Source organism: Rana temporaria, chromosome 2 (genome assembly GCF_905171775.1).
Source record: "Rana temporaria chromosome 2, aRanTem1.1, whole genome shotgun sequence".
Classification (NCBI taxonomy): domain Eukaryota; kingdom Metazoa; phylum Chordata; class Amphibia; order Anura; family Ranidae; genus Rana; species Rana temporaria.
In genome coordinates this window covers 360,237,566-360,254,590 of record NC_053490.1, presented here as the reverse complement: position 1 = coordinate 360,254,590, position 17,025 = coordinate 360,237,566, and the positions used below count along the sequence as shown (strand labels likewise).

Sequence of the window (17,025 nt, the reverse complement as noted above, 5' to 3'; positions counted from 1 at the left end):
TTTAAAAACTTTCCATTTCTTCCACACCGCTCTGTATCTGTCCTCTCCTCCTATCTCCCCTGGAGCGAGCTACTCCATTTCTGCTATGTAATCGACCCTCTCTATCCACTCTTTTATTGATGGCCTTTTTGGGTGTAGCCAATTTTTTGGAATTAGGCCCTTTGCTGCATTTAGCAGCACTGGGACCAGAGTTATTCCATACTGTTTTTTTACTTTATTTGTTCCATGAAATAAACAAGTCATTGGGTTATGTAGGATCTTCTCCCCTGTTATTTCTTCCGTATATTCTAAAATGTCTTCCCAATATTCTTTTATTCTCGGGCAGTCCCACCAGATATGCATTGTTGTTCCCTTTTGCTTACAATTCCTCCAGCAGAGGTCTGAATTGTTTGAGTGTATTTTACACATTCTTACTGGGGTCAGGTGCCAACGCACCATACACTTATAATTGGCTTCAATAGTAGTTATATCTGACGCATAGTTATACACTGCACCTATCATTTGTGAGTTGTCTATCTTTTTGCCCATATCGTTTCCCCATTTTTCTACAAATGGCAATGTCTCCTGGGCCTCAAAATCTGTTAATATTCCATATACCAATGATATACCGTGTCTCAGTGGCTTATCTATGCTGCATATCTTTTCTATTGGGTTTAAGGTTTTGTTGTCCCGAATCGGCTGTGGTAAAGTGCTCACAAAGTGTTTCAACTGAAAATACTCCCAATCACTCAAGTGTTGATCCCCTTCTACTGTTTTTATGTCCTGTCTTGCTTTTATTTTTCCCCGTGTGACGATATCTTTTAAATTTTTCCCGCCCAATTGCTTTCCCAACCGTGTCCTATTGCCTGGTGGAATGAAGTCTGTGCCTGCCAATGGAGTCAATGGAGAGTCGTACTCCCATTTTTCCCTTCTAAATACTGTGTCCCATATTTTAAATACATTTTTTGTTATACTGTGTGTATCCGTGCCCAGTTTCCTAATTTTCGGTGGTATCCAAACATTCTTATTTAATTGTGTCATACTTAGTGTGTCTTCCATTTGTACCCACTTTTTTTTAGTGTGTGTGTATTTGTCCATTCTACTAACCTCGCTAATATTACGGCATAATAATATCTTTTTATATCAGGGAGCGCCAACCCGCCACTTTTTTTTTTTCATGCTCAACAGTGTATTACAGTGTACAGTGTAAATAACTAATCGATTAATCGACAACTAATCGATTATGAAATTAATCGATTATCATTTTCATAATCGATTAATCGGCCAGTAACATAATGGAGTTAAAAAAATAAAAAATATATAATTTTATAGTACAAAAAACGGACGTTACTTACCGGTAACGGTGTTTCTATGAACCTTACAGGACGGCACCCGAGAGATGATGGCTCCTCCCCACAGGAAACACAATCACTTAACAATTTAAAAGTCCGCACCCATCCCCTTGATCCTCAGTATGCATTAGAGTAGTCCTGAACTGGTTCACAAGGGACATTGTTCCGTATAGGTATTTACCACCTAGCGTTTAGCTTATCTTTTTCCCTCCACATAGGGCGGGAAGTAGGCCTGCCGTCCTGTAAGGTTCATAGAAACACCGTTACCGGTAAGTAACGTCCGTTTTCTCTCATCACCTTCCAGGACGGCACCCGAGAGGATAGACGAGTAACCAACAGGCCTACTTTAGGGTGGGACCCTTGCCTGCAAGGTCTTTTGCTAGATGTCAGAATCTGATTTTATTTCACCACTTCCACTTCCTAGTGTGTGATGAGGGTATCCTAGCTGGATCATGAAAATGACCTGCAGGTCTGCTCCACCTATGCTCTTGTCTCCTCTTTGGATGCAGAGTCTAGGTGGCACGTGCTCTTAAAGAAAAAATTCTGAGAGCTTGAGTATTCTTTAGGATAGAAAGGTTGGCTGCGCCAATATTCTAGCCATCGTGGTTGATAGTGTCTGCAAAGCTGCATAAGACCATCCAAAGTTTAGTCAGAGATTTGTTCTGTGAAACAAAGACCTACTTTGATCAACCCAGAAAAAACAACATGTGGTTTTAAGCCACTAGTCTGTACAGGAGAATGGTTTAGAAAGAAACAGGGTCTCCCGACGTACAATCCTTGTGGGTCCCCCTTTTTTGTTTGCCATAGTCCTGGTGAAACAAGGAAATAAACCCACTCAAGGATACTAGATTAAGGGAAGTCTATTCCCTTCACTCAAATGACTGGACAGGTATGTGACCAAGCAGGGCGTTTGGTGTGCTCCTGCACTCCCTTCAGTCCACCTGTCCACCTCCATTCATTGGAATGCATGTGACTTTATAGCGAGGACACTTATTGGTCAGTGTCCGGACCACAGGATGCCTTGGCGTGGCTCGTTCGTGCGTCCGCCAATACGCGTGGACAAACTCCTGTCTCCAACGTACACTGCTAGACCGGATAAAACAGCTGCTCTGCAAGCCGGTTGACAAGCAGGTCCCATCCTGGTCATTCCCCATTTCTGGGTTCCTTCCCATCTGAATACCGACATGTCAGATGTGAGATTGTTCTATATACCCTAGGCTCCTTATAACCCTGCGAGTCGATCATTAAACTACGCAGAAAAGAAGCCTGTTACAAAATTGCGAGTAACCACTGCATTCATCGGTATATAACAGAAAAGAACAAAGGTGTCGGGGAAAGAAAACTTTTCACCGCCCCCCGCATATAATATGCAGATACATTTTACCCTATAATCTCAGGGTAAACCCATGAGTGCCACACGCCAACAGAATACAGTATTCTGTAAAAATCCAGTGTTTGAGGTCATGATCCACTCAACGCACCAAGGAGTGTTAAGTTAAGCAGATCCCTACCACAAGGGACCAATGCCATAGTAGGAGTAAAAGATGAATATTGGTTATTCATATCCAGTTCGTCCGAGGGGGTGACATGAAGGACATACACTGAGCTATAAAGCTCGGATCGGATCGGGAGAACCAGTCAGAAAAAATCCTGATGCTGAATTTTTTAGGCAAACAGCCCCTAACAGCGTAACCCCTTTTCTACTAAAAAGAACCTACTAGGTGATTTTATGACCTCCTTCCAGTGTCCTATAACCCTACTGGGTTCAGGTCTAGGGAATGTCTCTGGCATGCCTAGAAGTAAAGGCCCGCAATCAGAAATCCTGTTCCTTCCATGTGAATGGAAAATAAGGTCTGAAATAAAGTGACCAAAATGTCCCAGATATACATGTCCTAGATCTTGTATTTCCAAAGGACAGCAAGCTCAGACTTAATATGGAAAAACAGATAGACACCCCCAGCCTCCACTGCTGTGTTTTCTGATATACAGACACCTGTAGGATAGAGAAGACACAACCAACCTTAGGTGTGTATTTCTCATATGTAGTAAGATACCATATAACCTAAGCCCAGAGAAAGGACAGAAGCTCCAAGTGTGAGCTTCTGATGCTTAATAGGTTTATAGGTCCTACATTCAACAGAGAGGCCACTAGCCAATATAGTGTTTTTTTCTGAGTAATAAAGAACGCAGAGGACACAGACACCTTCTACTGCTGTGTTTTATTTATGTGCAGCGACCCAAGGTAATAGATTCAGGACAGGAGGACAAGAACCACTATAGTGTTGTCTATTCCTGACTGACCGCAGTACGGTCTTCCAATCAACAGAAAATAATACTAGCACCTATAGTACATCTCTGATGATCATAGAAAAAAACAAACAGTCGCATGGCCAGTATGACCAAAAGGACATATGCGGCCTCAACCGTGTATTGCTGGTGTTATACTCCCTGCAGTCATAACTAGCAGAGAGTGGTATTAGCATACTTCAGATAAACAATAGGGTATAGGACAAGGGACCGAAATGTTACAGACAGTAACATTGTGTATTCCAACACCCACAGTCATATACCTGATAGAAACGTCACTAGCAAGAAAACTCAATGCTGTGCGTTTCTGGATAGTAACAGTATACCGTCATGAACCCACAATATCAGTTGTGCATTATTTTGATTAGAAAAAAACTTGGAAAGTTTATATGCCCAACAGCATGTTGTCGGCAACCCAATGTGTTACTTAATGCAACCTTGTCGGGTCATCTAATCAACAGAAATGTCACAAGCAAAAAAAGGACACTTAAAGCAGTGCATATCTGAATTTATAAATATCCTTAACAATAATACAATGCTATGCGTTTCTGATCAGCAAAATTGTATAGTCATATAACCAGCAGAAGTGTCGCTATCAGTAACTCAGCGTCATGCGTTTCTGATAAGTAATAGTGTACCAACATGTGACCTCCAGAAATTTTTTACCAACAGTAACTCAGTGTGGTATGTTTCTGAATAACCATAGTGTGCGGTTTATATAATCGAGGTGTCACCGACAAATCAATGTCATGCTTCTCTGATAAGCAATAATATACATGCATGTATCCGACAGAAATTACACCGACAGTAACTCAATGTGGTATGTTTCTGAATAACAATAGTGTGCGAATATACCATAGAGGCGTCACCACCATTCAGTGTTATGCGTTTGATAAGGAACAGAGTACCGTTATCTAATCAATTTTAGGCATTTCTGGTGAGTCATAGGATATCCCTTGATCATCAGTCTACATATATACACACACAAATTTATATATATATATATCCCAGTGAAGGAACATGGTAGTTCCAAATACTGGAAATCCGAGGTGTGTGACTATACCACAATAGTGGTAGCGGCTATTCTGCTATTGCAAAGGTCTGAGTAGGTGTAGCTGGTCCACACACAGGTGGGAGCTAGTCCAAGCCTTTAAGGTCTTAACGAGCACAGACTCAGAAATCAATTAGGTCTCTCATGAAGATGGTGACCATAGTCTCAGGCTGGAGGCAATCAGACACCTGTATGGCTGATTTTCATAGCTTTAACACAGGGGTTTGTACCAGAGAAACTCCCAATTAAGGGTTGCAGGCTAGCATTTTACGCTTCTCACACCACCTAAATGGTTTGTTGCCTGAGCCACAAGAGGTTTAGATTAACTCTAACACACTGACAGATATACCAGCAGTGTAAGGAGGAAGTGATCGGTTGGAACTTGGGAGATATTGTAACCAATAAACAACCCCCACAAGGGTAATATACCCACTAGTATGCCCCCTGTTGGGCCTATCCTAAGAGTTTAGGAGGTCAGTTTTTTGGCTAAAAAAACCTAACTGCACCCTTGTGATCTGCCTGTCAGATTCATGGCAGGCTGGCCCTAACTGGATTGAGCCTTGCTCAGCCCCCTTTTAGGAGATTATTCTAGGGATTTTATAATCTCCTCAGAGGCCTGTATTTGCCTGCAGGAGTCCAACCAGACCCTCTAGGGTGAATGGCTCCTGTTTAGCTTGGCTTACCATATCCTCCCTGTCCTCCTTAAGCTTCCTCTACCTGGACTAGAGGGAATGACTGTGAGGGCGGGGGAAGGGCACTAGGTTCCGTTCGGACGAGGCCTTCTTGGGAGGATATGTCTTCTCTAGGGATAAGCTCCTCTATGTCAGACCTTAAGTTATGGACTGCCTGGCGGCTTCATGGAAAGTTTTTCCTTTCTCTGCCAAGTTATGAGGAGCTATGCCCTGTAGCGGTAGGAGACTGTTTATTTGGGGTCTCCTGGGATCCGCTGGGGGGGTTTTTGCAAGACAAGAGATATACATATATGCATAATATTACTTTGTCCTCCCCCAGGACTGCAGGTTTGTACTGGGGAGGTGAAAGGGTGAGAAGTAAAAACCAGTCCTGTGCTGGCTGGCTGGCCCCAGAGACTCAGACCCTGAAGACCAGGACTCTCACTCCCTTTCCTCCTCCCTTTCCAAGGGGGAATGTACTCACTGCGCCCCGACCTGGATCTGCCTGCAGTCACATTTGCCTTCATCTCCTCCTGCCATGAGGAGGTTTGGCTGGGTCCCCAGCTGTCGGTACCTCTTGTAAGGGCTATCCGCAAGCCGACCCTTCCACCGCCATGCTTCTCTCCGGCGTCCCTTCCGGGTTGCGCTGTGAGGCAAAAGCCCACCTTCACTCAGAGAGGCTTGGAGCGCAATGTTTCCAAAAGTAGGAAGCAGTACCCGGGAAGAGAGAGCTCTTCAAATGGCGGCGTTTCTTCTGCACCCTAGCGATGGCAAGCCTCCCCGCAGCTCAGAGCGCTGGTGCACGCCTGGGGCGACCTGTGAGTTAGACCCGAAGGCCTACAGGTTAGTTCAGCCCTCCCCGGCCTCCCTAAGACCTGTCTCAACAGGGGTACCTTCGACCCTCCCCGGTCTCTAGGTATTCAAACAAAACAAACGTGACGATGTGTTCGGGAGAAACACATGTGAAGTGATTGTGTTTCCTGTGGGGAGGAGCCATCATCTCTCGGGTGCCGTCCTGGAAGGTGATGAGAGAAAGAGCAAATCTCTACTGTAAATTTTACTTTCACTGTCCCACAGTAGCGATTATTTGCTTATTTTGTACTATTTTTTTTAGTTTTTTTAACCCCATTATGTTACTAAACATCTCAGGCCTGGGTCACACCTCTGTGCTTTTTGCAGAAACACACTACATTCATTTACATGGTTTCACAGCCATGATTTTGTCAGCTGCTATTTGGAAAGGGCAAGGGTTTTTTGATTTTATTTTTTATTTTTTATTTTTACGCAAAACTGTGCTATTTAGTTTTTTTGGTTCAATATACTTCAATGGAGAAGCTGCAGAATTTTTTTTTTTTTTGGCAATTTGTGTTTTCTAATCTGCCCAACAACAAATTGGCCAAAAAAAAATGCAAATCGCAGCAACATTTTTATTATGTTAAGGTTGTTAACCGATTATTCGATGAATCTAAACAATAATCGGCCAACTAATCGATTATGAAAATAATCGTTAGTTGCAGCCCTAGTGTATAGCTTACTCTGGCCTTTTTGCCTGCCCAGATATATTTCAAGATTACTGTTTTAATTATCTTAAAGAAACTTTGTGGTATTCTTATGGGGAGCATTTGAAGTTTATAGGTTATTTTCGGTAGTGTCATCATTTTAAAAGCGTTGATCCTACAGATCCATGAGATAGGTTTCCTTACCAGTCTTTTCAAATCTTGTTTAATTTCATTGATTAAGGGAACAAAATTGGCCAAATAAAGTTTTTCCACTGTAGGTGTGATCTTAATTCCCAAGTATGTTATAGATTCTTTTTCCCACATAAATGGAAATTCTTTCTGTAATTCTTCCGCTTCTTTTTTGCCTATACCCAGATTCAGGATTACCATTTTTATTGGGTTTATTTTAAAATAAGAAAGTTCGCCGTATCTTTTTATTTCCTTTATAACATTGGGCAGTGCAACTCTAGGTTTGGTCAAATATAGGAGTATGTCGTCTGCATAGGCCGCCACCTTGTGTTCATCGTCGCCCACTCTCACCCCCCCCCCTATGTCCGGGTTTTCCCAGATTTTTACTAGTAGTGGTTCCAGTGTTATTACATATAGGAGGGGCGAGAGCGGGCAACCCTGTCTGGTTCCATTTTTAATTTCAAACACCGACGACACACTCCAATCGACCTTCACCCTAGCCGTCGGATGGCTATACAGATTCCTTACCCACTTCATAAATTTTGGTCCCAGCCCTATGCTTCGTAAGGTATCCATCATAAACCCCCAGTCGACTCTGTCAAATGCTTTTTCAGCATCTATTGACATGAGTACGACTGGGGGTTTCTTTTTTTTTTCTTGCTGTAATAACAGTATGGTCCTTATGCTATTATCTCTCCCTTCCCTGCCTTTTACAAATCCTGCCTGATCTGTGTTTATCAATTCGGGTATTAAACTTTTTATACTTGTTGCCAGTATTTTTGCATATACCTTTAGATCGGCATTCAACAATGCTATTGGTAGATAGTTGGAGCACAAAGTTCCATCTTTTCCTATTTTAGGAATAATAGAAATATTGGCAAGAAGCGATTCTTTTTATTTCTTCTTCGTCTCCTATTTTATTAAAATAGTTGCACATCTCTGGGACTAACAGTCAAACCATCCGGGCCTGGACTCTTACCCCCTGATGTTTCCTGGAAGGCTTTATAAATCTCCTCTAGGGATTCAATGTAATTTTGAGATATCTTTGGCAAATTAACTTCTTCTAGGTACTCTTTAATTTTTATTTTTCTGATGTCTTCTTGCTCTTGTGTCTCATTGGTTCGCATAGAATATAATGTGCTATAATAAGTCTGGAAGGCCTCTGCGATTTCAGCGGTCTTATATTTCAGCTGCCCTTCATGGTTTTTTATTTTTCCAATGTAGTTTATGTTTTTTTTTTCCTTGGATACTCTGGCTAAGTATGTCCCTGGTTTGTTCCCCCACTTATATCTTTCTTTTACAACATTTTTAAATATCTTTCTAGTTTCAAGTTTCATCAAGTCTCTGAGCTGGGCCCTCTTCGTCACTATACTCTGGTGTACTTCGCTTTCTCCTCGTTCTTTATGCGCTTGCTCCAGTTCAAATAGCTGCATTGTTCATTTTTTCATATTTAATTCTCTTGCCTTTTTTTCCCTGCACCTATAGAGATTAATTTCCCTCCAATATATGCCTTATGGGCTTCCCATACTGTAGCTACGCTTACATCCAGTGTGTTTAACATAAAATATTGTTCTAAGTAGTTTTTCACTGTCTTGCTTACCTCTATTGATTAAAAAAAAGAAGGGGGGGGGGGAGGGGAGATAAGGAAGAAAGGGGAAGAAGAGAAAGAGGAGAAAAGGAAAAAGGAATAAAGGAAAAAGGGGTGGAAACACAAGGATAACACTCACATGGGCCACATCTGTAATTATATTAAGGGGGAGACAATACCTAGCAGGTAGACATTGATGATCAGACTTTCAGGCCAAGGATGTATGTTTTAAAAAAATTATTTAATAGCATATACGTTTACAAACAATAATACATTATAATTTACAGCAATTGACCACTGTACGTTCCTCAGAAGTCGCCAACGCACGTTTCGCCGTGGGGCTTCTTCAGGACGAAGACGAGGGGTACATGATTAGCAGAAAAACAAAAAATTATCTGCAATGATACAGTGTGGTAAATTAGTAACATAAAAATAAGAGAATGGAATTAAAATAAATGAATGTTTCGATATATATTTACATGACAAATGGTCCTCCAGCGGATGCATACAAGTAGGAAAAGTCAAGGTCAACAATGAGCTTGAATAAAAGTTTTCATGAACCAAGATCTACTTAACAAGAAAAAAGTTTTTTTATAATAAATAAATGAGCAACTATTATTGTATAGTGTCAGTTGCTTTCAGAGTGTGGAGACAGAAGAAAATAAGGGTAGGAGAGGGAAGAAAAACCAGGGAAAACTTAAATGAACTAGCAAGGTGAATGCTAATAATATATCATGTAGTCACAATAAAGCTGTGGCAGAAAAACTGTCCTATAAAAATAGTCACCTTGAAATGACCAATAAAAGGTCAGAACAGAGATCCATAGACTTGGAACTGAGCGCCACAGGAAAGATTGTATCACGAGTAGACTAAAACATGAAAAACATATGGAACAATTAAATAGCCAATAAATAGCAAAAGTTATAATCCAAAAAGGAATGTAACCAGATATGCCATAGAATTACCTATCCTAAATTATCCTGGGCCCATTGGGACAACAGATATCAGCAAGACGGCAAGCACAGATAGCCCTGTCAGAAGGGGCCTTGATTGACAGCACCCACAGTAGACAATAATATTGAGGGTTGTATAGAGGCCTGTCAATAATAAAAAGTATACTTATTCATAACGACCGTTCCTAATGGGACTAGAGAACAAACAATAAAGTCTCAAATAAGGTAGATAGGTGACTCACCATACAGCTGGGTAAAGCACCGCGTCTGTGTCCCAGGGTGTACACGGGGTAACACACAGTCATTGCGCCAGCTTCTGGCTTTTATATCCTGCCGTACCACGTGGACGCCCAACGTGATGACGTCATCGATGCGCGCCACCGCATTGAGGCGGCGCATAAACAAACCCAGGGTTTCGACAGGGTAGCGCAGTGCGGCGCCCCGCCAACAAAGGCTAGCAAAGCCAAGCGAGGGAACAACAAAGGACACATAGGTCCATTAGGCAGCTCGAGCTGTAAGAGATAGCCAAAACATTCCTCTGATCGGGGCCCTATACATGGCAATAGGCAGGCGTCACAGCAGCGCACAACAGGTGAAAAACAATACATGTAAGTGCTGAGGTTTCCATCTAGTGGCCATAGGTAAAAATGCATCCAAAAATAAAAAGTCTGCCCAATACAAGCGTAGATATTCCAAGTCAGGTGAAATTGGCCCACAGTGAAAAAAAAAAATAGAATGAAGAAAAAGGTTTCCACAAAAAGGAAGCAACAGCAACCCATACAAATACAACATTTGCACAGCTTGGATACAAGTTAAGTACAGATCCCCAATTGTTTCTATGGGGGAGAAAAAGTTTTTTTTTTTTTTTTTAAAACATATACAATAATAATGGTTCTGCTTATGTCACTAGACAAAACCCTCACATAGGAGGCTGTGCCTGGTTGTATATGCCCATAATGCATACACGGAGGACCACCGAAACAGGCAACATACACAACGAAACATCATTTCATTAAAAAAAACTTGATACATACATAAAATTATATATATATATATATGTATATATATATATATATATATATATATATATATATATATATATATATATATCATAAAAAATTAATGCGCTTGTTGTCATTGAATTTTTCACAGTGTCAGTGTAGTATAAGTTATACTACACTGACATGACAGCAAGCGCATGATTTTTTTTAAACATGACAGGACGCAAAGATAAAAAAATTATAGTACTACTTACTAGTATACCAGGGCTCGAAAATATCCGGGCGCCAGGTCGCAATTGCGACAAGAAATTGCGACCTGGCGCCCGCCGGTAATTGAGAGCGCGGCTTTGCGGCCTACAAGGCCGCGGCCTCAGTTACCGGCTGATCGCGGGGCCCGCGGCGGCCGGTAATTGAGGCCGTGGCCTTGTGAAGTGCCAAGCTTCCTTCTGTGACCTGCGCCATTTGGTGGTGGCCGTTGGCATTACAAGTAAAACTGCAGTTCTAATATGTAATTTTTCACTGCCATCTCCTTCCCTCTAATTAGAACCCCCAAACATTATATATATTTTCACCCTAGAGAATAAAATAGCGATCGTTGCAATACTTTCTGTCACGCCGTATTTGCGCAGCGGCCTTACAAGTGCACTTTCGGGAAAAAATACTTTTTTAATTAAAAAATAAGACAACAGTAAAGTTAGCCCAATTTTTTTTATATTGTGAAAGATAATGTTACGCCAAGTAAATTGATACCCAACATGTCACGCTTCAAAATTGCGTCCGCTTGTGGAATGCCGACAAACCTTTACCCTTTAAAATCTCCATAGGCGACGTTTAAAAAATTCTACACGTTGCATGTTTTGAGTTACAGAGGAGGTCTAGAGCTAGAATTAATTGCGCTCGCTCTACCAATCGCGGCGATACCTCACATGTGTGGTTTGAATACCGTTTACATATGCCGGGGCTACCAACGTATGTGTTCGCTTCTGCGCTCGAGCTCGTTGGAACGGGGTGCGTTATCTGGCTCCTAACTTTTTTAGCTGGCTCCTAGATTCCAAGCAAATTTGTCAAGCCCTGTAGTATACTACAGAATAGCTCAAACTAAAACAAATAGTATGCATTCCATTTCAAATCAAATATAATCAGTTAGATATAAATATATAAAAGCTTTTTGAGTACAAGTCAGATGTACGGCAGTGCAGACATTTTAACTAGTATTGCATAGCAAGAGTGCTACGCTGTTAAAAAAAAAAGCCAAATAATACATGTTTGACTGCTATAGAAAGAAAGATCATTAATTCTGTACTATAATACTAGTTGGATTGTCAGTTTAAGTAAGGGAAAAACGGCAATGCTCACCGGCGAATAGTAGTAATGGTAGCCATCCAGAATGGACAGTGCCCACTCTCCTACTATGAGAATGCAGCCCTCTATGAAGCCGCCTCCCGAGTTTTAGCAGCGTCTCTCAACCACGAGGAGCGTCTGCAGGGAAGGTGCTTCTAACTCCAGCGTCTCAACCCTAGGGAACGTGCTTACGCGAGTCCGGCATCTTAACCATGAGGAACGTTCTCCCACCGCTACTGCCGAAATTTCGGTGCATCCCTAATGCAGGCAATCCTATTGATGTCAATTTGACACAGCAGCTGCACAGGCGTTTCCTGTGCATGTGCGGGTAAACACTGCCCTCCATGGGCATACGATGTAGCACACCCCATTGGGTGAAGTAGCACTTTTTTTATTCTACAGGTCATGTGCTTTCAGAAAATGTATGGTTGGGTGGCGGGGGTCTTTCAAAATCAGATGGCGCCAGCTCACATAAGGAAGAGCTTGGGACTTCGCAAAGCCGCGGCCTCAATTACCGGCCGTTGCGCGATCGCGCGGCGGGGAGGTGGGGGCGCACGGAGACACAGGATCCTGTGCCTCCGTGCGCCCCCACCTGCCACGCGGCGGGCGGTAATTGAAGCCGCAGCTTTGCGGCCTTGTAGGCCGCAAAGCCGCGCCCTCAATTATCAGCAGGCGCGGGGTCACAATTTGTCGCAATTGCGACCTGGCGCCCGGATATTGTCGACCCCTGGGGTAGAGAGAATAGGGGTTCATTGCTACTAGCGAGTTAGTGTGCTATTGTGAGTATAGAGTGTCAGTGTAGTGTGAATATAGTAATTTTTTTTTTTTTTTTTTTAGCAAGATTGTAATTGTCACATAACATAGTCCCCATAAGATGGCAATAGCTCCCCAGCCGTTAAAGTAAGATTGGTCCACACTTGCCTTATTTTATTTTTCTCCTCATCTGGCCGAATCCATTATGTGTGTGGGCATTTGAAGCCCAGTTCGTTTCCCTTCCTGGATTTTGGCCTGTGGTGCATGCTGGGTAACCTACATCTCGTGCGTGAAGAACGGCGCTCGTAGCGCAGTTTGTTTATTCTTTTGTCATGGCAAAGGGCAGCGACGGAGGAACGTCCCGCCCCATTGTAACAGTGATAACACAATCTACACTCCAATAAAACTCTGAATTACTCTCCTTTCCAAGCAGTCTATTTACAGCGCTTGGATAAGGTGGGTCATTACTTACATCCATGCAAATGAAAATTGTAATATTTTAAAATATATATTTATATGATAGATAGAGATAGAGAGAGATATCTATACATCTCTCTATGAAGTAAGGGCTTTGTGCCCTTTTGGAACATGGTGCGGTAAATCGCATAATTTCCTGTATGGAAATCCCGCGATTTTTCGGCACAGACAAGCGCACAGTCTCCTGGGAAATGATGACACTAATCTCCCAGGAGTCTGTGCGGCTTAGGTAGGAGAACCACCGTGGTCCAGGAAGAAGGCAGATTAGGAATTCTGCCTAGCAACAGGGTGTTCCAGGCAAGTAGAAAAAACATTTTCACACAGAACTTTAACACTATAAGAGCCCTTTCACACTGGTGCATTTTTTGCGGTAAAAATAGCGCTATTAAAATGCTCCAAAAACGCCCCTCTCCATTGAAATTAATTTAAAACGCAGTAAAATCACGGTAAAATAGCGGTGTTTTACCGCTATTTTAGCGCTCCGCTATAGGCGTTTCCAGTGTAAAAGGGGTCTTAAAAGGAAGCTACTGAAGCAAAGTATGATTTTAGGGTGGCGCTCCGCTTTAAATCCTGCTTGTTTTGCGAGACAACGCTAACCAAGTCAGGATTTAAAAATAGCTTGTATTGCGAAACGCTCGTTATCAGTTTTACTCGCAATCCGAGGTTCCGCTGTATATTGTAGTGCGTCAGTGCAGTTTTACTGCAGTATATTGAAGTGTAGTTTTACTGCAGTTTATTGAATTTCGTAACCATGGGCTTCCTCCTTCACCCAGTCTTCCTTTCCGATTTGCAGCCCGGGCTGTAGCCATTTTAAATGCCAAGCCACGTGACATCACTCCCGCCTTCTGCACACGTCGGCAGAATGGCACAAGCACGTACAGGTACGCCCTCTTTAAGTGCCCAGCCGTGGGTATCGGGCGCACGCCCGCGACCCGGTCCGAAGCGCCGTGACCCGCGGACCCGATCGCCGCTGGAGTCCCGCCATCGGTCCCCGGAGCTGAAGAACGGGGAGAGTTGTGTGTAAACACAGCTTCCCCCTTCTTCACTGTGGCGCCGTCATTGATCGGGTGTTCCCTTTTATAGGGAAACACAATCAATGACGTCACACCTACAGCCACACCCCCCTACAGTTAGAAACACAAATGAGGTCACACTTAACCACAAGGGGGCGCTGAAGGGGTTAACTCCCAAACTGCAGTTGTCATTTTCACAGTAAACAATGCATTTTAATGCATTTTTTGCTGTGAAAATGACAATGGTCCCAAAAATGTGTCAAAATTGCCCGAAGTGTCCGCCATAATGTCGCAGTACGGAAAAAAAAAAAAAACGCTGATCGCCGCCATTAGTAGTAAAAAAAAATAAAAAAAAAATAAAACTATCCCCTATTTTGTAAACCCTATAAATTTTGCGCAAACCAATTGATAAACGCTTATTGCGATTTTTTTTACCAAAAATATGTAGAAGAATATGCATCGGCCTAAAGTGAGGAAAACATTTTTTTTAATATATTTTTGGGGGATATTAATTATAGCAAAAAATATTGCATTTTTTTCAAAATTGTCGCTCTATTTTTGTTTATAGCGCAAAAACTAAAAACCGCTGAGGTGATCAAATACCACCAAAAGAAAGCTTTATTTGTGGGAAAAAAAGGACGCCAATTTTGTTTGGGAGTCACGTCGCACGACCACGCAATTGGCAGTTAAAGCGACGTAGTGCCGAATCGCAAAAACTGGCCAGGTCTTTTTAGCTGCCTAAAGGTCTGGGTCTTAAGTGGTTAAAGCAAAAACAATATGTAATTTCAGAACTTAAGTAATTGACGAATAAACAGGTTCATTGCATAATTGTACAAATTGCTCTGATCCAAAGAGGGCGAATTGGCATGAGAGGGGAAGTGGTAAATCCACAGCTGGGTTCACTGACAAATAGGATTTATAGTTGCTCTAGTAAGCAATTCTGCTTTTCATCAGAAAACACTTCTAATATTTCTCACAAATGTAACCCAAGCCAAGGAAATAGCACTGTTTACTTCTCTCTGTTCTTGGAAAACTCTTTAGTACTTACCTATTAGTGCCTGTCTGAGTTGTTTTATTGCTCTGTCACCAAGCGTGGCTTCTTGGGCTCCTTCTCCTTGCCAAATGACTCTGGGTTTAGTTAAGGTATATGTTCTGATCAGCAGTGCAGTAATTAGTAAACCAACCCCAAGAAGAAACAGCCCCAACAGGGCACCGGCCGTCCCTCTGCAGAACGCTCTGGACATCCTGCGTTATTGACTGAACAACTGCACATTCAAACTGAGGTCAGCTTTCTCTGCATATCCATTATATAATCGTTGTGAACTCTGCCCATGTCTCGCAAAGCATCCTGGTGTACTGTGAAATAAAGCACCACCTGCATCCCTTTAAACGTGCAAGCCTGCAGCTCTTTTCAGTCCTAATAATGCTTTTTCAAGGTATATCTGTAAACAAGCCAATATCGTTGTAACATTTACACAAGCAGATCAGGGCCTGCTTAAGATGAAAAGCTAATAAAGTCTTAAACCCTTGTTGCTGCCAGTGCAGTTTTTGCACTGTTTTCACACATGTTTTGTAGGCAGATGCCGACAAAAAAGATTTGTTTTTGTGTAAGCAAGTTAACTAACTTATTTAACTGCTTGCCGACCAGCCGCCATCATTATACAGTGGCTGGAGCAAGAGCAGACGCACCTGTCGCCGGAGCTGATGCGCGTGGCCATGGCCGCGATGTCTGCTGACCACCCACGATCACTCCACAGAAAACAAACAGATTTCCCTTCTGTCAGGGGAGTAGTGTCGTGGAAATTCCACTATATGCTGCACGTAATCCAAATCACTTTCAGCCTTTTGGTATAATGCAGGGGTAGTGAATAAAATTCACGGGGGTCTGGTCAGAAACAAATTCTTCCAGAGGAGGTTCCGAATGTCATATTGGTGCTATGACTCCACGTGATATCCTCCACATCACAGCCTCCCACCACCACACATATGCACACACCTTTAACTGCGCGCCGACCGGCCGCCGCAGTTATACGGCGGCAGGTCGGCTATGCTGGGCGAGAGCATGCGCGCCCCCGACTCCCTCGGTCATGCCTGACCGTCAATGTTTGACCAGCGATCAGTCATTTCCCCTAGTGAGTCCACCCCCCCCCCACAGTTAGAAAAACACCCAGGGAACCCTTTCCCAGCCCCCTAGTGTTAACCCCTTCACTGCCAGTGGCATTTTTATAGTAATCCAATGCATTTTTATAGCACTGATCGCTATAAAAATGACAATGGTCCCAAAAATTTGTAAAAAGTGTCCGAAGTGTCCGCCATAATGTCACAGTACTGAAAAAAAATCGCTGATCGCCGCCATTACTATTAAAAAAAAATATTAATAAAAATGCCATAAAACTAACCCCTATTTTGTAAACGCTAGAACCTTTGCGCAAACCAATCAATAAACGCTTATTGCAATTTTTTTTTACGAAAAATAAGTAGACGAATACGTCTACTTTTTGGGGGATATTTATAGTCTATATTTATATTTATAGCAAAAAGTTAAAAATATTCATTTTTTTCAAAATTGACGCTCTATTTTTGTTTATAGCGCAAAAACTAAAAACCGCAGAGGTGATCAAATAACACCAAAAGAAATCTCTATTTGTGGGGAGAAAAGGACGCCAATTTTGTTTGGGAGCCATGTCGCACGACCACGCAATTGTCAGTTAAAGCGAAAAGTGCAAAAAGTGCTCTGGTCTTTGACCAGCAATATGGTCCGGGGGTTAAGTGGTTAAGACCCACACACATCACACTTTGTGTTTTTTTTTTTTTTCCACTTTATTGAAATGTCAAAATACAGTTCATTCAT

At 42.4% G+C, this 17,025-nt stretch overlaps 1 protein-coding gene across 1 annotated transcript in view; it reads right to left on the bottom strand.

Annotated features, from left to right (window-relative positions):
- Positions 1-15,510, bottom strand: part of PM20D1 (peptidase M20 domain containing 1) — a 359,154-nt gene extending 343,644 nt beyond the window's left edge. The window contains 1 exon segment of the mRNA XM_040337628.1: positions 15,223-15,510. Within this exon segment, the coding sequence (XP_040193562.1) occupies positions 15,223-15,418 (196 nt within the window). The 5' untranslated portion in view covers positions 15,419-15,510.
- Positions 15,511-17,025: the final 1,515 nt, after the last annotated feature.